This window comes from Camelus dromedarius, chromosome 34 (genome assembly GCF_036321535.1).
Source record: "Camelus dromedarius isolate mCamDro1 chromosome 34, mCamDro1.pat, whole genome shotgun sequence".
Taxonomy (NCBI): domain Eukaryota; kingdom Metazoa; phylum Chordata; class Mammalia; order Artiodactyla; family Camelidae; genus Camelus; species Camelus dromedarius.
The window spans coordinates 13,852,560-13,869,083 of record NC_087469.1 but is presented as its reverse complement, the minus strand read 5'-3'; the positions used below and the strand labels follow the sequence as shown (position 1 = coordinate 13,869,083).

The following is a 16,524-nucleotide window of genomic DNA, read 5'->3' as shown; positions in this document are numbered from 1 at the left end:
ACATAATATCAAGATGTCTCATTTCTTTATTACTCTGTAAAGAGCCACCCCAAAATTGAATGACTTAAAAGAATATCCAGTTTATTCTATCACAATTCTTTGTCTCAGCAATTTGGACTCTACCCAGCTAGGTAATTCATGTGTTGCTGCTGCATGAGGTCATTTAAGTGACTATATCATCTGGCATCTTGAACTGCTGCTGGATGTGTAAGATGGCTTCACTCACATGTCTGGTGAGTGATACATACTGTTGGCTCATAGGTTTAGGAATCAGCTAGAAAAGCTTATTTCAGCTCCATATGGATAAACTGAGCTTCTTCCCAGGGTAGTCTCAGAGCAATGTTTCAAGAGGTCAAAAGCATAAGCTACAGGACCTCTTGAGGCCCTGGCTGCATTTTCAGAGGACCCAGAATAAGACTCCAGAGAAGCCAGGAGACAGAGTGGAAAAAATGTTCTCTGGAGGGCCCTTAAGAAGGGCACTTAATTTCTCTCCTCTCTCTTCCCCCTGACAAACAACAAAAGAGTTACTCACAAAAACACAAAACTCTAACACCAGGGGGTGAAGGAAGATACTATCTAAACACGTCACTGGCTGGCACATCACCAGGTCCCAGAGCAGAGCTTTCCTGAAATAGCTGGAGGCAGCTCCCATCGACTAATGACTAACGTCATCCCCATGATTCACAAAGTCGGCTCTTCCTTAGTGTGTGGAAATGAGACAATCAGGATGCTGATGGACCAGGCTGCTGGAAATGAGCACGGTGGTCTCCAAGAGCCACCCAGACACACCTCGCTGTTGGGAAGTCCCCTTGGCCATCACTCCATGGATTCCTGAGTGCCCTGGATGCTTGGACTGAGTGAGGAGAAAGTCTGAACCTCCTCCAGGAACAGCTCAGAGAAATGGGCCCCTCCAGTCCCCATCAGTCCTTAGCACGTGGGTCTCCAGAGTCCGGGGAAGGGGAGAGGCTGTGCAGACGACGATCTCCAGGAGTGAGGCACCTGACGGCAGGGCTGGGGCCCTTCCTCCAGCTGCCGCAGCCTTGGGGCTCCGTTCCTGCAGTACGGCACTGGCATCTCTCCTCACTATGTCGCTTGCCCATTCTCACTCCGCTGAGGACAGGACTGTCATGAATCTGAATTCCTTTGAGGCTTGCCCTCATCTCCCTGAGGGAAACATCTTTTGGGATTGTAGAGATTTGAGTAAAATCAAGCTGCAGTTAAATCATTAGCAGAGAACATGGTCAATCTCCCCAGGTCTAATGTCTAAGCAGAAGAGACTAAGGAAGGACTGGTGACAGCACCATTCTTGGGGAACAGGGAGTCAGGGAGCTGGACAGGCTTGGGAGCTCTGCATCTGAGGAATCCTAAATTGGCTGCATGGGCAGTAAATCCATTGTCCCACCACATCCTTTCTTGTCCCCACCTTGGCTGACATCAGTATCCATATGAATACCCCCTTTATCACTCTGGCCCCACAGATCTTTGACCCCATAAATTTTACTCCACCATCCTGCCTGGCACACGTACACCCAGGAAGATGCCACGGACTTTGTCGTTGCTCTTAACTTCTCTACTTCTGAAATAACAAAGTCTGACCCCAATTCTTCTTTTAGCTCTGCCACTGTTACTTTCACTGTCTGTTCTTTATGCCTTGGAAATGCCCTGTTTGTAGAGACCACGGCGCTCTCTTGCTCTGATTGTCTTAATCTGTCTTGGTCTGCATTTGCGATGAGAGAGGAGAGTGAAAGAGGTCTTCCTCTCAATAGGCCATGAGGGCTGTGGCTGTGGCTGGCACTGAGACCAGGCTGGGAAGGGGGAGGAAGGGAGGCCGTCAGCTGGGTTAGGGGCCCTACAAAGGAGCTGGCCGGGAACAATGGGGAACAAAGGCTGGACATTCTTCCCTGAGCCCCCGGAGCCTGGCCTTGGCCTTCCGGGAACAACTCCAGGAAATGTCTGAGATTCCAGATTTGGAAGGAAGAAACCTGTAAACAGGAGCTGGGCTGTGAGAGGGGAGAGCTGCCTTTCTCTAGGGCGGGTATGGAGGCGGGGAGTGGCAAGGTGAGCACTGACTTTACAGGCCTGTCTGCTCTAGACATAAGTTTTCAGGGCTGGAAAGACTCTCAAAGGTCATCTACTCCAAACACATTTCCAGGGCCTGAAAAATATCCCTGCTGGCCAAGGATGCTCAAATAATTTCAGTGATGGGTTGTGCATGAAAGTAAGTAACAATACTGGCTGAGCTTTACTGATCACTTATAATGCACTAGGCATTGTACTAAGTGATTTTATGCTTTATACCCTCCCTTGCTTCAGCCCTCAAGGCAGGAACTATTATTATTATTGTTGTTGTTGTTGTTGTTATTGCCACTTTACAAATAAGGAAATTGACTTTCAGGGGTCAGGTCACTTAACCAGACCTTGTCTGTCACAGAAGCTTATCTGTCTCTTATCTTATCTGACTAGGAACATACTATGGGCATCTCCCAGATTGTCACAGAGCCTTTAATTCTTCCTATCTTCTGTCCTACTGTCCCCACATCTCCTTGGGAAATGGACCAGACGTAACCAGACACTCCTGCCCTCCCCACTTAGCTTCCTTGGCTGGCTTTCTTCTACCCCGAGCTGCTGAATGCTGGACCCTGAGATTCCTCCTCCGGGTTTCTGTTCCACTCTAGCAGAGGGTCACTTAGAAGCAAAGTAATTGGGATTGGGATTCAAGGGTTCAATAGAGGCTTAGTTAAAGGATCAAAACTGTGGTTGGAGTTATGGTTAGTGTGAGAATTACCTCTTAGAAATCCCAGACTAGATCACAAGGTAAACCCTAGGGCTGGGGTTGGAGACAGAGATTATGACTAAAGGGTCAAGGTCAGAGAGTTTCTCTCCTCTGGCCTCCTCCCAGTTCTCCTAGGCACTGAGGGCCAGGCAGGAAGCATCGGTTTCCTCAAAGCCGCTTCCCTCCTGGGGCAGAGTCTCAGTCACAAACAACCACCACCACCCCGCCCCGCCCCGCCTTCCCTCCGCTGTGAGCTCAGTAGGACAAAGTGCTGCGGACAAGGACAGAGGCCTGGGAGCTGCCGTGGGTGCTGGAGGAATGAGCCTCCTTGGGGCTCGTTGGCCCCTGCCTCTCCTGCTTCTGCTCGGCATCGGTGAGCACCGCCCCCCCCCAGCCCACTCTCCCTTGATCCAAGGCCTGGCCAAGGCAGGGAAGAGGCCCCCTTGCACTTTTGCTTCCCTTTTGCAGTTGGGGTACCAGAGATGATGATGGTGATGGTGATGTTGAGAGTAAGACAGAGAGACAGACGGATTGAGAGCTCTGCAGGCCCTCACCTGGATGCCATGCCTGCTGGCATGTTCCTCTCCCTTCCCTGCTAGCGTGTTCTTTGGGAGCAGATCTTTAGACAAGGGAAGCCAGAGGAGGAGTGCAGGGGTTTGGGGGCCCTACTGGTAGTCAGACCAGCTCTACCTCCTTTTCTCTCCCAGGAGCTCTGGCTCAGGACTCCCCACCCCAAATTCTAGTCCACCCCGAAGACCAGCTGCTCCAGGGCCCTGGCCCAGCCAGGATGAACTGCCAGGCCTCAGGCCAGCCGCCTCCCACCATCCGCTGGTTGCTGAATGGGCAGCCCCTGAGCATGGTGCCCCCAGACGTACACCACCTCCTACCTGACGGAACCCTCCTGCTGCTGCGGCCCCCTCCCCGGGGACATGCCCACGATGACCAGGCCCTATCCACAGACCTGGGTGTCTACACGTGCGAGGCCAGCAACCGGCTGGGCACAGCAGTCAGCCGGGGTGCTCGGCTCTCTGTGGCTGGTGAGGCCTGGGCTGGGAGACTTGGGAGGGACAGCCGGGTTGGGATGGCCCTAAATGGATGACCTGGGAGGTGGGGCTCTGAAGACTGATCACATGGCAGTGAAAAGGCAGGTAACACAGAGTGGGTGGGGTAAACCTGGTTGGAGGCGCTGAGGCAGGACCTGGGAGGGAGCACTGGGTACCGCTCCCTGCCGACCCTCCATTCTCCCCACAGTCCTTCGGGAAGATTTCCAGATCCAGCCTCGGGACATAGTAGCCACAGTGGGCGAACAGATGGTTCTGGAGTGTGGGCCACCCTGGGGCCACCCAGAGCCCACAGTCTCATGGTGGAAGGATGGGAAACCCCTGGCCCTGCAGCCAGGGCGGCACTCGGTGAGTGTAGCTCCCTTCCTCGTACTTCATCCTGTCCTGGCCACAGCTATGCACATCCTGAGGGACTGACCCACCCTCCAGCCCCGCAGGCCCTGCAAAATTTCAGGAGGGGAGGCAGTGAGGCCTTAGGGCTTCCCTCCCCACTCACAGGCCCTCCCCAAGCGGGAGACTTCACAATGCGCCTGGCCCTGACAGGTGTCCAGGGGGTCCCTGCTGATGGCGAGAGCAGAGAAGAGCGACACGGGGACCTATATGTGTGTGGCCACCAACAGTGCGGGACAACGGGAGAGCCGGGCAGCCAGGGTGTCTGTCCAGGGTAAGGGAAGGGTGGTCAGCTAAAGTCAGGGCCAAGATCGGGGGCTTCAATTAGGGTGGTATGATCTGGTTTTGGCTGGGGTTAGGGTGTGTGGGGCTTAACCTGGGATCAGGGTCAGAGTGGTGGGGACCCCATTTAGGCACGGTTTCCCCATCCTAGAGTGGAAATAAGAGAGCTCTAGAGCTGGGCAACCTGGGAATTTTGGCTCCTGGGTGGCTGAGGGATGTTCCACTCCTCAATTCCTCACTCTGGCCTATAGGCCCCATCCCAGCCCTGTGCTCCCCACAGAGACGCAGGACTACAGGGAGCCCCTGGAGCTTCTGGCTGTGCGCATTCAGCTGGAAAATGTGACCCTGCTGAACTCGGACCCTGCGAAGGGCACGAAGCCTGGGCCTGCTGTGTGGCTCAGCTGGAAGGTAAGGCTGAGGACCTGTGGGTGGGGCCAGCCACCGCTCAGGAAGGGGCTGGTCGTGAGACCCCTGAGCCCACCCGCTTCCTCTGGACTCTTTCCCAGGTAAGCGGCCCTGCTGCCCCCGCTCAGTCCTACACCGCCCTGTTCAGGGCCCAGGCTGCCCCTGGAGGCCAGGGAGCTCCATGGGCAGAGGCCTTGCTGGCTGGGTGGCAGAGCGCAGAGCTTGGAGGCCTCCACTGGGGCCAAGACTACGAGTTCAAAGTGAGACCATCCTCCGGCCGGGCTCAAGGCCCTGACAGCAACGTGCTGCTCCTAAGGCTGCCTGAACAAGGTCAGGGAAAGATGACCCCAGAACCCAACAATGGACCCCCAGCCCCCTCTTGTCTGGGGATCCCTGAACTGTCCCACTCTATGGCGGAGGGGACGGGATGGTGGGTCCTCCCCTGGACTCCCTTCTGTCCTGGTTCAGCAAGCAGAGCTGCAAGAAGCTCTTACTCTCATCAGTGTGGCCTCTGACCCTGTGCCCCATTCCAGCTCTTTTCCTTGGAGTCCTCTCCCTCAGTATCCCTTACCACCTCTCTCCCGCCCCTCAGTGCCCAGTGCCCCTCCCCAGGAGGTGACCCTGAAGCCTGGCAATGGCAGTGTCCTTGTGAGCTGGTTCCCACCACCTACTGAAAACCACAATGGCATCATCCGCGGCTACCAGGTACCCCCCTCAAGACGACACACCCCTTCCCAGAAGTGCCGGACATCCCTCTTCCCTGGCATTCTGGTGACCCTTGCTCTGGGCACTAAGAGACAGTACCTGCACAGAGAAGTGAGGGAAACTTACTGTTGCTGAGCACGAGCCTTACTGTGTGCCAGACACTGCCAAGAACTTACTCTCATTCCTTCTATAGTCTACCCTGGGTCGTTATCCCTAATTTACAGACATGAGACATGACGCTAAGGTCACAGGTCTAGGAAACAGAACAGGAATCAAAGCAGGCTGTGTCTGACTCTGACTTCTAAGGCAGTGGTGTCTGAGTTTGCACAGCAAATCAGCATAACCTGAGAACTTGTCAGAAATGCAAATTCTTAGGTCCTTTCCCAGGTTTTGGGAATCAAAAAGTTAGGGATGGGACTGGCTGGTGATCTGGACTTTAACAAATTCTTCAAGTGACCCGGAGGCACATTAGAGTTTGAGAACCTCTGGTCTAAGTCCTATTTCAGCGGTTGCTTTTGTTCCTCTTCTGTCAGCCTCCCACTCTGTAAGGGAGACGGGAATAGGAAATGTGGGTGCATGTGGGGGTGTCCCCAGATGAACGGCAGGACCACATGCCCAGAGTCTGACCTGCAGATGAGGGGCTCAGCTGCTGGGATGGTGCTGGGGTCCGAGCTCACCTCTGTCTATGCCTCAGGTCTGGAGCCTGGGCAACACGTCATTGGCCCCAGCCAACTGGACCGTGGCAGGCGAGCAGACCCAGCTGGAGATCGCCACCCAAATGCCAGGCTCCTACTGCGTACAAGTGGCTGCAGTCACCGGCGCTGGGGCCGGGCAGCCCAGCCACCCTGTCTGCCTCCTTTTAGGTGAGGACAGTGCCCACTCATCCCCATCCAGCCCCCATTCCTACCTTCCTCTCTCCCTCCTCACACTTCCAGCTCCTCCCCCTTGTCTGCCTGACCCTCCTTGTCTCACCTGCCCTCTGTCTCTGAGCTCAAATTCCCATACAGAGCAGGCCATGGAGCGAGCTGCCCGGGAGCCCAGCGCGCATGGCCCGTGGACCCTGGAGCAGCTGAGGGCGGCCTTGAGGCGGCCAGAGGTCATTGCCAGTGGGGGCGTTGTGCTCTGGCTGCTGCTGCTGGGCACCGCTGTGTGCATCCACCGCCGGCGTCGATCGGGGATGCACCTGGGCCCAGGTAAGAAGGTAAAGCGGACTCCCAGGTGGTCAGGCCTTCCCTGGGTCCAGCCAGGGTACTCCAGGGGTTTAGACCTCTGGCCAGGTGCTGGGGACTCTGAATTGAGCCTTCCTCCTGCCCTCTCCCAGGTCTGTACCGGTATACCAGTGAGGACGCCATCCTAAAACACAGGTGAGAGATGAAGGGGCTTGAGGTGAGGGAGGGGCAGAGGGGCCGAGGGACAGTGGAGCTGGGAACAGAGAATTGGCTGGAGTACTAGTCTCCCCTGCTACCAGGAAGTTTGGCATCCCAGGACCTGAATCTCCCCTGAATTTCAAGCAAGAATACATTTATCTTTATTTATTAATGTTCCTATTATACCACTTGACAGGTGAGTAAACTGAGACTCAAAACTTAAGTGACTGCCCAAGGCTAGTAGCTGCCTTCTGAACTCCTAACCTAGTGTTCTTGTCACAAACTGTTGTTAACACTGCGCTCCCCCACTGGCTCATTCAGCCAGGTGGAGAAGAACTAGCACTGGAGGACCAGTCTGGTTTCTGATTTTCTCAGCACACTCAGCATCTACCTGGTAGTGCCTTTTGTTTCAGTAAATCACCTACCCACTGAGGCATCTTTCCTTCACAATAACCCACCCACAGTTCCAGCAGGGGGCGTGCTCTGCCCCACATGATAAATTCTCACTCCTTGTTCTCCATAACAGAGCCAGTCTGCAGGTCCATCTGCTCCAAGTGTGTTTGGCTGCAGAGCATGTCTGTGGTTATGAGACAAGACACTAGGAAAGAAAACATCCTTTTTTCTCCTATTGGCTGAGTTTTACACTAAATAACCATTTCATCTCAGCCCACCTTCTCTTGCTGTTTATCTCATTAGATTTCCTCCTGGAGGCGTCACATTCCAGGTCTGCATTATTCACCAGGAGTTTATCAAGCACCTGCTAAGTGCCAGACACATCCAGCTGTTGGGCTACCATTTTGCTGTCAGTTTCTCAGTCCAGAGCAAGGCTCCCTGCTGGCTGGTGCTGTGTTTCTGTGTTGTTCTGTGCTGATTGAACTGTCTTTCTCCCCCAGCTACCTCCTGGGCTTGGTCTGCTCTGCCCTGAACTTTCTGTAGCTGCCCTGGGACTTCATCCCTTGTCCTTGAGAGAGACTGCATTCTGATCACTTTGTTCATTCATTCCTTTAGAACAGTCTCGGGCTGCCAGGAAACCTCAGTGCTGGCGTAAATGTAACCCAGTGTTGAAAGTGCAAAAACATGTACAGATACATGGAGGGGGCTGGGTTGGGAACTATGGGAGGAAGAAAGTTTCACAGTCTTCCTGACAGGAAGAAGGCAAAGGGCAAAGGGAACAGCAAGAAACAGCCTGCTGTGTTCATGGGGAAAGACTAGCATTTTGGTCTGCCTGGGGCATAGGGTGTGGGCTGAGTCAGAGCCAAGGTAAGGTTGAGGACCTGGAAGCCAGACCAACGAGGGCCCTGTTAGCCATGCTAGGCAGCTGGGCTCTATCTTGGTAAATGGGGAGCCACTGAAAATTTTAGGCAGGAAAGTGCTTTGGTCTGATCCCTGTTCTTGAAAGATCACTCAAGCAGCTGGCATGGTACCCTGTTCAAAGGGAGCCAGACTAGAGGTAGAGAGGCCCACATCCATGTAGCAAACTCATCTCTGCCAGCTGAGTGATCTCACCTTTCCTCATCTCAGCTCACAGCAGCAGCCTGTGTGGAAGGCCTTACTGTTGCCATTTTACAGATAGGGAAACTGGGGCTTAGAGAGGCTAGCAGACAGAGTTGCCCGGGGTTGCACAGCTAGGCTGCAGCAGATCTGGCTCCAGATCTGTGTTCTTTTTGTCTCAGTGCAAAGAGTCTCTCTTGAATATCTCCTAGCTCTGGGCAAACTTGAACTTCCCCAAACCCCAGGCTAAGACAAGTGTGCTGAGTTTGGGACACCAGATCAGAGATCTTAAGGAGTCTGTGAAGGGCTAAAAAGTAGTAAGAATAAAGCCAGGACCATCGTCTACTCCACCCCTTCTGCTACCCGCCTAAGCTGGAGTCTTGGCTGTCACTTCACTCAACCTCTCTGCACCCCCTGCCCTGCACTGCCCAGGACGGATCACAGCGACTCCCCATGGCTGGCAGACACCTGGCGCTCCACATCTGGCTCCCGGGACCTCAGCAGCAGCAGCAGCCTCAGCAGCCGGCTGGGAGTGGACCCCCGGGACCCTCTAGACGGTCACCGCTCCCGTGAGGATGCCTAGGGGTTAGGGGAGCCGGACCCAGCAGTGGAGCCAGGATCCCAGGGCTGGGGAAGGAGGACATTGGGGAGGGGGCGTTCACCATAATTCCTCCTGTCGGTTTTTATTGCAGTGATCTCCTGGGATCCCCGAAGCCCTGGCGTGCCCCTGCTTCCCGACACCAGCACTTTTTATGGCTCCCTCATCGCCGAGCTGCCTTCCAGCCCCCAGGCCCCAGCTGTCAGGCGGCTGGCACCCCAGCTGGCCCGGCTCTCCAGCCCCTGGCCCAGTTCAGACAGCCTCCGCGGCCGCAGAGGCCTCTCTTCTCCGCGCTTGTCTCTGGCCCCCACAGAGGCTTGGAAGGCCAAAAAGAAGCAAGGTAAGGATGGGAGGATAGACACAGCCTGAAGCGGGTGGTAGGGGGCACGTGTGGGCCTGTGTGGGCTGCATCCCGCCCACTGCTTCCGCTCTGCTGCCCTGACGGTCGCTTGTGGCCAAGCACCCTGCACGGAGTGCACTCGCCTCGGCTTCTCCTCACACTGTGCTCTTGCCTGGGTTTCACCACACCAGTAGTGGGCCCTGTTTCTGCACTAGCTCAACTCAGCAAACATTTAGTAAGCACCACTGCATGCCGGACAGGGGGACACAGAGACACCAGACAAGTCCTTAGTCTCTATGAGCTCAAAGTCTAATTCTTGAACCTGGACGAATGTGACCAGTGCTCGCATGAAGCCTCAGGCTCTCATTAGCTCTGCACTGTGTCCTGTGTACGTATGTACAATGTACCTGCACCATGTACAGGTCTGCCCAGGGACAGACCCCCAAGCTGCTTCCCAGAGAAGAATGAGTATTTCCTTTCTGCTCAGATTTCTCTCCTGACTTCTGGCTCCTTGCTTTGACTTTCCAGAAAGAAGTAATTCTAGCCTCTATTTCTTTAGCAACTACTATTTGTTAGGTTCTTTACTTATATTTATTATTTTATTTAATCCTTACAACGTACTGGCTAGGCGTTCTCTCTCTAATTTTACAGACAGGGAAAGAAGATCAGAATTGGCTAACTTGTTCAAAACCCCAGGTCCATAAGCTGCAGACTGCATATTTGAAGCCAGGATGGTCTGCTTCCAAAGGCTACTCTGAATCCATCTGGGAGCACCCTTGGGAAATCTATTCTCTCGCTCTTTTCTCCTGTTTCTGAACGTTGGCCTGCACTCTCTCTGCTGTCTTCGTGAGCCTTCTGTACTGATTAGTGAGGTTTACAAATGTTCAACAGTCAATTTTTTAAGTGGATATAATCCAACTTTTACTAAGATAAAGGATGTATTCAGAGTAATTAAGATCTTGTCCGATATCCAGAATTATATGACCCTAAAGCTGGCATCTTTTCCAGCTTCCCATCAGAGCTATTGCATTGGAAATCCTCTGTGGTAATGAAATACCAGCTAAAAAGAGATTGTATAATTTTAATTTTAAAAACTAGTTTTCCAGGAGGAAGGTATAGCTCAGTGGTAGAGAGTGTGTTTTGCATGCAGGAGGTCCTGGGTTCAACCCCTAGTATCTCCATTAAAAAAAAAAAAATAAACCTAATTACTGCCCCCAACTAAAAAATAAATAAATAAACTATGACTTTAAAAAAAAACAATCCCTAGCTTTTCCACGGAGAAGTACACTGACTTGAATATAATGTATAGCCCCCCTGAGAACAGTAATACCACTGGGAAAAGACGAGCAATTTTCTACAGTCAATTCTTAAGAAAGGTTCCAATTCTGAGATGGAGCTTCCTAAGCTTACTCAGAGGTTTAGGTCCTCACTGTGCCCCTTGTCTGCTGACCCCAGCCCCACTCCACCACTGCCCCAGGACGAGCTGAGCACAGTGATTCCCTTGGGCTGGTGGACACTCGGTCCACCTCTGACTCTTGGCAGCAGCAGTGAGATCTCATCCAGAGGCGTGGAGCCAGCCTTCCTGCTGTCACCTAATCCAAGAGACTGATGACTCTTTGTCTTCTAAAACTGGCAGGCTCTCTCAGTGTCCCCTACCTGCCCTGCCCCGCTTCCTCTGTTTTCTTATTATCTGACCTTAGTTGGGGTTTTTCTCTCCACGACTAACAGACTCAGAACGGTACTCTCCCATGGCTCATCTATTATACCAGGTTCTTAGTGCACTTTGCCAATACATACATTGACTGTCCTCATTAAATAATTAATTCAAACAAATATTTATTGCAGTTCAGGTGTGCCCAATGAGATTTGACCCCTCCTTGATAACATTTTTACCGTATAGTTTAATTCAAATAACACTGAAACTAAATCCAAGTAAGTCGAAGCAAGGTGGAAGGAGGCTTTTTTGTTACCAGAATCCTTTAGAGGAAATGAAATGAACTGGGATAAATACAGCCTTTTCCAGGACCTGCTTTTTCCCTTCCCTTTCCACACAAACCAGTATAATCAACCTGTGCCCCCAGTTCTAAGCTTAGTCAAGAAACAAGGCACAAGACAAAGCAGGGCTGGAGCACCTGAAGCCGGCCTCCAGGACTCCCTCGGTCACACAACAATTAAAGGAAATGAGTAAAAACCAAACCAGCCAAAGTTACAAAAGGAAATTTGGATGGAGGAAGTCTAGACATTGTGTGAGTTTTCATCCCTGGGGCTCAGAAGGCCTGGCTACTGTACATGGATTCCTAGGGCCCAGATGGATTCTTGATGAATGCCTTGTCCCTGCTCTGAACCTGCACATGTGGCCCCCAGATCTTTGAGATCAGACTGAGCAGACAGCTCTGCCTCAGGGGTCCTGCCTGATCTCTGGTCCCCCTTCTTGTCTGGGCTTCTGATCCTGTGACACTAATCTGAAGGCTGTTTCTTTTATCCTTTGCTTGATGTTCTTCTGTTCCTGGTCTTGAGAAAATCTTTTCCCTTTATTACTCTGTTCCCTCTGGTCTAAACTTAGATCTGTTTTGGTTTGGGCCTAACCAAGTTGTTGCCCACAGCCGGGTCTTCTGTATCGTCACAGTTCACTCAGAGCTCTGTCTCCAAAGGGCCAATGCAGGACAGATGATAGCTGTCATCTTGCATATGATTCTTCTCATCTCGTGTTTACACCTGCATCTCTGATATCATCCATCCGTTCACTCACTCACTTAGCACGTATTGAATATCCATGGGCAAGACATTGCGTCCGTGAGTGAGACCAATATATGTTCTCTTCTAAAGTTCCTCTTCTCATCAGCTGACACTCGGTCACACCTGGCATGGTTTGGGGCTCCCTGGTTTTGTCTTACCCTTCAGCTTAACTTGACAGTCCAACCCGCCTCCCCAAGTGAGAGAAACAGGTTTACCGGGGCAGGACTCTGTGGAACCATTTGCAATGGGAGAAATTTGCCATGGGAGAAATGGAAATTAACAGATTCTCTCTCCAAGAAAAGGAGTATTTGCCTTCATAGAGCCAAAATTCATGAGAGTAGGTAGCAAGTGAGGGTACAGAGATCAGGAAATTGCAATGTATACAGTAAAGAGAAAAATAAAAGTTGGTTTTTTAGAGAATCTATTAGGTGCCAGGAACTTTCCAATCTGTTTTTAATTAACTGAAAAAACCATCCTTTGAAGTGGTTGTTTACAAATGAAATGGGCTCAGAAAGGTTAATGGGTTTACCTGAGGTCACACAGCTAATGTGTGGCTGAGCTGGGCTATGAGTGCAGGTGTTTTAACTACAAGCCTAGTGCCCCTTCCTTATATCACAGCTACCTGGATGGAGGTTGGGGTTGGGGGGGATGGAGAGAGGTTCTTCCTTTTTTATTCTGGGTTTGGGAACCCTAAAGCTTAATTGGATGACAAAGCTGAAGATAGAGCCTGGGGCTGGGGTCTGAAAGTCCCACCCAGGCTTGTCCCCCAGCTACTGACTCTCCCCCTTGCAGAGTTGCACCAGGCCAACAGCTCCCCGCTGCTCCGAGCCAGCCACCCTACAGAGCTCTGGGCCTGTGAGGGGAGAAACAGAGGCTCTAAGAACCTTCCGCAAAGCCCAGGTGAGAGGGGTATCCTGATAAGCAAGTGGGGGGTGTGTAAGGTAGGGTGTGGGGCTCACCAGCCCCTACATCTGGCTTCTGTCCCTGGGGATGCTCGGTGGGGGAAGTGTGGGGACAGGAAGCTGTGGGCCTGTGCAGACCGGCACAGCGGGGCCTGCGGCTGATGGGGTTCTGCCATCTCACGCCCAGACTCTTCCACCCCAGGAGTGGTGCCCCGGGCTCTGGTTGCCTGGCGGGCCCTGGGACCACAGCTCCTCAGCTCCTCGAATGAGCTGGTGACTCGCCCTCTCCCCTCAACTCCCCTCTTTCCTCATGGACCCTCCACTCAGAGTCAACAGATCCAGTAAGTGGGCATGGGGTCAGGAAGTAGGGCTGGGCATTGGGGATGCAGGCTTGTGGGGGTGGGGGTTTGCTGAGCGTGGGTGCGTCCAGGGGAGCGGGGCAGGCACGAGAAGAACTGCTCTAACCATCTTGCCATCGCTGTCTTGCCCGCATCAGGCACTCGGTGGAGCCCCAAGCCCTTCCCTGCCCCGCACTGCCAGCAGCCCCCGCCCCCGTCCCCGTCCTTATGCCCTCCGGTCCCCCCAGCCCCTCCAGCCCCCAGGCCTCTTCCCTCTCTGGTCCCAGCCCAGCATCCAGTTGCCTGTCCAGCTCGTCACTGTCGTCCCTGGGGGAGGATCAGGACAGTGTGCTGACCCCTGAGGAGGTGGCCCTGTGCCTGGAGCTCAGTGAGGGTGAGGAGACCCCCAGGTGAGTAGCTTGAGTGGAAATCAAAGGACTATGGATTAGCACGAGCCAGGTATATGCTTACCTTTGCCCCTCCCACCTTCCTCAACTGACCTGTTTCTGCAACTCCACCCCTGCGCCACCCCAACCATGTCCTGTCTCCCATTCTGCCTTTTCCTAGGAACAGTGTCTCTCCTATGCCAAGGGCTCCTTCACCCCCCATCACCTACGGCTACATCAGTGTCCCAACAGCCTCGGAGCTAGCGGACATGGGCAGGGCTGGAGGAGGGATGGGGTCCGAGGTGAGGGGGTTGCTGAGCCCACCTCGGCCCTGCCCCACCCCCACCCCCAGTGAGGGCTCCTTGGCCAACGGCTGGGGCTCAGCGTCCGAGGACAACGCCCCCAGCGCCAGAGCCAGCCTCGTCAGCTCCTCCGATGGCTCCTTCCTCGCTGATGCCCACTTCGCCCGGGCCCTGGCCGTGGCTGTGGACAGCTTTGGCTTTGGTCTGGAGCCCAGGGAGGCAGACTGCGTGTTCACGGGTACGTGAGGGCACTGTCTTACTCCTCACCTCCCCCACCTCCCCACCATGGAGTGGGCACAGTTTCTCCTCAACCAAGAGGCAAAGCTTCCTAACCATCATCTTTGTTGTCATCGCCCTTAAAACAGCCAGTTTTTATTATGGGTTATTATTATTAAGGATTATGATGTCCAGGCACCATGTTAAGTGCTTTGCATGCCTTCAGTATTAACAGCAACTCTATGAGGAATAGTCTTTAGCGTTCCTTTCCAAATGAGGAAATTTTAAGTCCAATGGTTTTTTTTAAATTGTCCAAGGTCACCCATGAGAACAAACTGTTCAAATCTAAAGCCCAGAGGCAGCCAACTGTACTGCCCACTCCGCTACCTCCAGGACTCGCCTTTTACTGGGCACAGGTCTCCAGGAAAGGTTGCTCCCCAGCCTCTCCTACTCACTCCAGCCCGGTGATTCTGATCTGTCCTCACAATGAGAAGTTCTGTTTTCTCTTTCACCTCCCCTGTGCTTTCACGGCCTTCCTCCTGTCCTGCCTGTGGCAGGTGAGGAGAAACTGGGCTCCCTGCCTCACGTGTCTAGCAGGCTAGGACCATTATCCCCAAGTCACAAGAAGGCAGTCAGGGCCTCCTGTGCCTCTGTGGTGTTCCCTTCCTCATACACTCTATCAGATGCCTAGACCCATCTTACAAACCCTAACTCCACATTTTGCCCCCAAGAAAAGCCATCAGGCTGGTGGCAAATGAAAGAGCAAGGCTTACCTAGGACAGAGGGCCAGGGCTGGGCTGGGAGGGAAGAGCTCAAGCTGTTCTCTCTGCAGAAACCAACGAACATCTTCCCTTCCCTGGGGCGGAGGCCCCTAGCAATGTGGCCACTGGGACTGATGGACCGAGTGGGACTGGGTTATGTCTACTATTGGTTGTACACCTTAAACAGGCCCTAAACTCATCCCCAGGACTGGAGGCCAACCCTCCACAGCTATCTCTACCCTCCCTGACAGATGCATCATCACCTCCCTCCCCTCGGGATGACCTCTTCCTGACCCCCATCCTCTCCCTGCCCCCGTGGGAGTGGAGGTCAGACTGGTTGGAGGACATGGAGAAAACCCACACCCAGTGGCTGGCCAGGGGCCTGCTTTCCCGGCCCCCCGACTCACGAATCTCTTCCCAGAGAAGTCAGCTCAGCTGTCCTGCACCCAAGGCCGGCGGTGAGTGTCTGCCTGGCTAATATCATGATCTTGACTGGAGGGGTTCTCGGGGGAGCCAAGAGGGAGACTGGGGTCTGGCAGGAGAGCCAAGGAGCTGGGGGCTAACTGCATTCTGCTTCATATTCTCCTGCAGACTCCTCCTGAACCGTGTCCCGAGACTGCCAGGGAGAGAAGCTCAGAGCCACCTCTCCCGTCAGCCGCCAGCCTGGGCTGTGGAGTGCGGGTCTCAGCCTGTGCTTCTCGGCAGTTGGGGTCCACCTTGCCGGACCACCTTGTCCCTCCGGGATTGTGAAAACACATGAAAGCAAAACAGAATATGAACAAAGGAGACCTGGAGCACCCAGGAGCAAAAAGTGATCTCCACCTGACTCCCCCTGCTGCTTGCTCTTCCCTCTGCTCCAGCCTCTCCCACAACCAGGCCCTTTTGACCTAAGAAGCAGCTCTGTCTCCTGATCTCCCCACCCACCTGGATCCCGGGAAGTGGGGGAGCCAGAGTTCTTCCTGGAGGAAGCTCATGTGCGAGGGCTGTGGAGGATGGAGCTTCTCAGGCCCTGCCCTCTGGACGTTCCTACAGTGGCAGGCTCAACTCTCTCCCCAGCCACACCGTGAAGGGAGGTGCAGGGGGGGCGCCCCAGAGGCAGGGAAGCCCTACCTCAGTACCAAGGCGAAGGGTTCAAGACAGGGGAGGAAGCTGAAGGGAAATGAGTGCGAAAATGTGGGACAAATGCACTCTCTTCATACTGTTGTCACTACAAGCTTAAGGAATTTGAGACCATAAAGCCATGATGACTTGAGTTCTGTGAGATTACTCCGTGGATTTTGGGGAGGGCACCCGGGTTAGAACGGGATCAAGCATTCACTGATACTCAGGGAGTGTCACTCGTTTCTGTTCTGTTCTATAGGAGGGAGTTACCTGCATCCATCAGATTTTAAGCAGAATTCAGGAAAGGGAGGGGTGGGGGATTTTCAGGGTCTGCTACTCTTAGCAGCTGTTCCTGTGAAGACAACTCCTG

General features: G+C 53.5%; 1 protein-coding gene across 3 annotated transcripts; it reads left to right on the top strand.

Moving 5' to 3' along the window:
• Nucleotides 1-3,008: 3,008 nt before the first annotated feature.
• On the top strand, nucleotides 3,009-16,305 carry ROBO4 (roundabout guidance receptor 4). Of its 3 annotated transcripts, none has more exons than XM_064482182.1 (18): nucleotides 3,009-3,146; nucleotides 3,481-3,810; nucleotides 4,025-4,182; nucleotides 4,378-4,498; nucleotides 4,787-4,914; nucleotides 5,013-5,241; nucleotides 5,504-5,616; nucleotides 6,311-6,479; nucleotides 6,624-6,809; nucleotides 6,938-6,980; nucleotides 8,907-9,043; nucleotides 9,167-9,412; nucleotides 12,941-13,048; nucleotides 13,253-13,391; nucleotides 13,676-13,798; nucleotides 13,956-14,314; nucleotides 15,305-15,511; nucleotides 15,645-16,305. In XM_064482182.1, the coding sequence occupies exons 1-18, from the start codon at nucleotides 3,092-3,094 to the stop codon at nucleotides 15,653-15,655; spliced, it is 2,862 nt and encodes a 953-aa protein (XP_064338252.1). In that variant the 5' UTR covers nucleotides 3,009-3,091; the 3' UTR covers nucleotides 15,656-16,305. The 3 variants fall into 3 exon arrangements, with proteins under 3 accessions (XP_064338252.1, XP_031299299.2, XP_064338253.1); XM_031443439.2 differs by having other exon boundaries at nucleotides 13,547-13,798; XM_064482183.1 differs by lacking the exon at nucleotides 3,009-3,146 and having other exon boundaries at nucleotides 3,703-3,810; nucleotides 4,758-4,914; nucleotides 13,547-13,798.
• The last annotated feature ends 219 nt before the right edge of the window (nucleotides 16,306-16,524 follow it).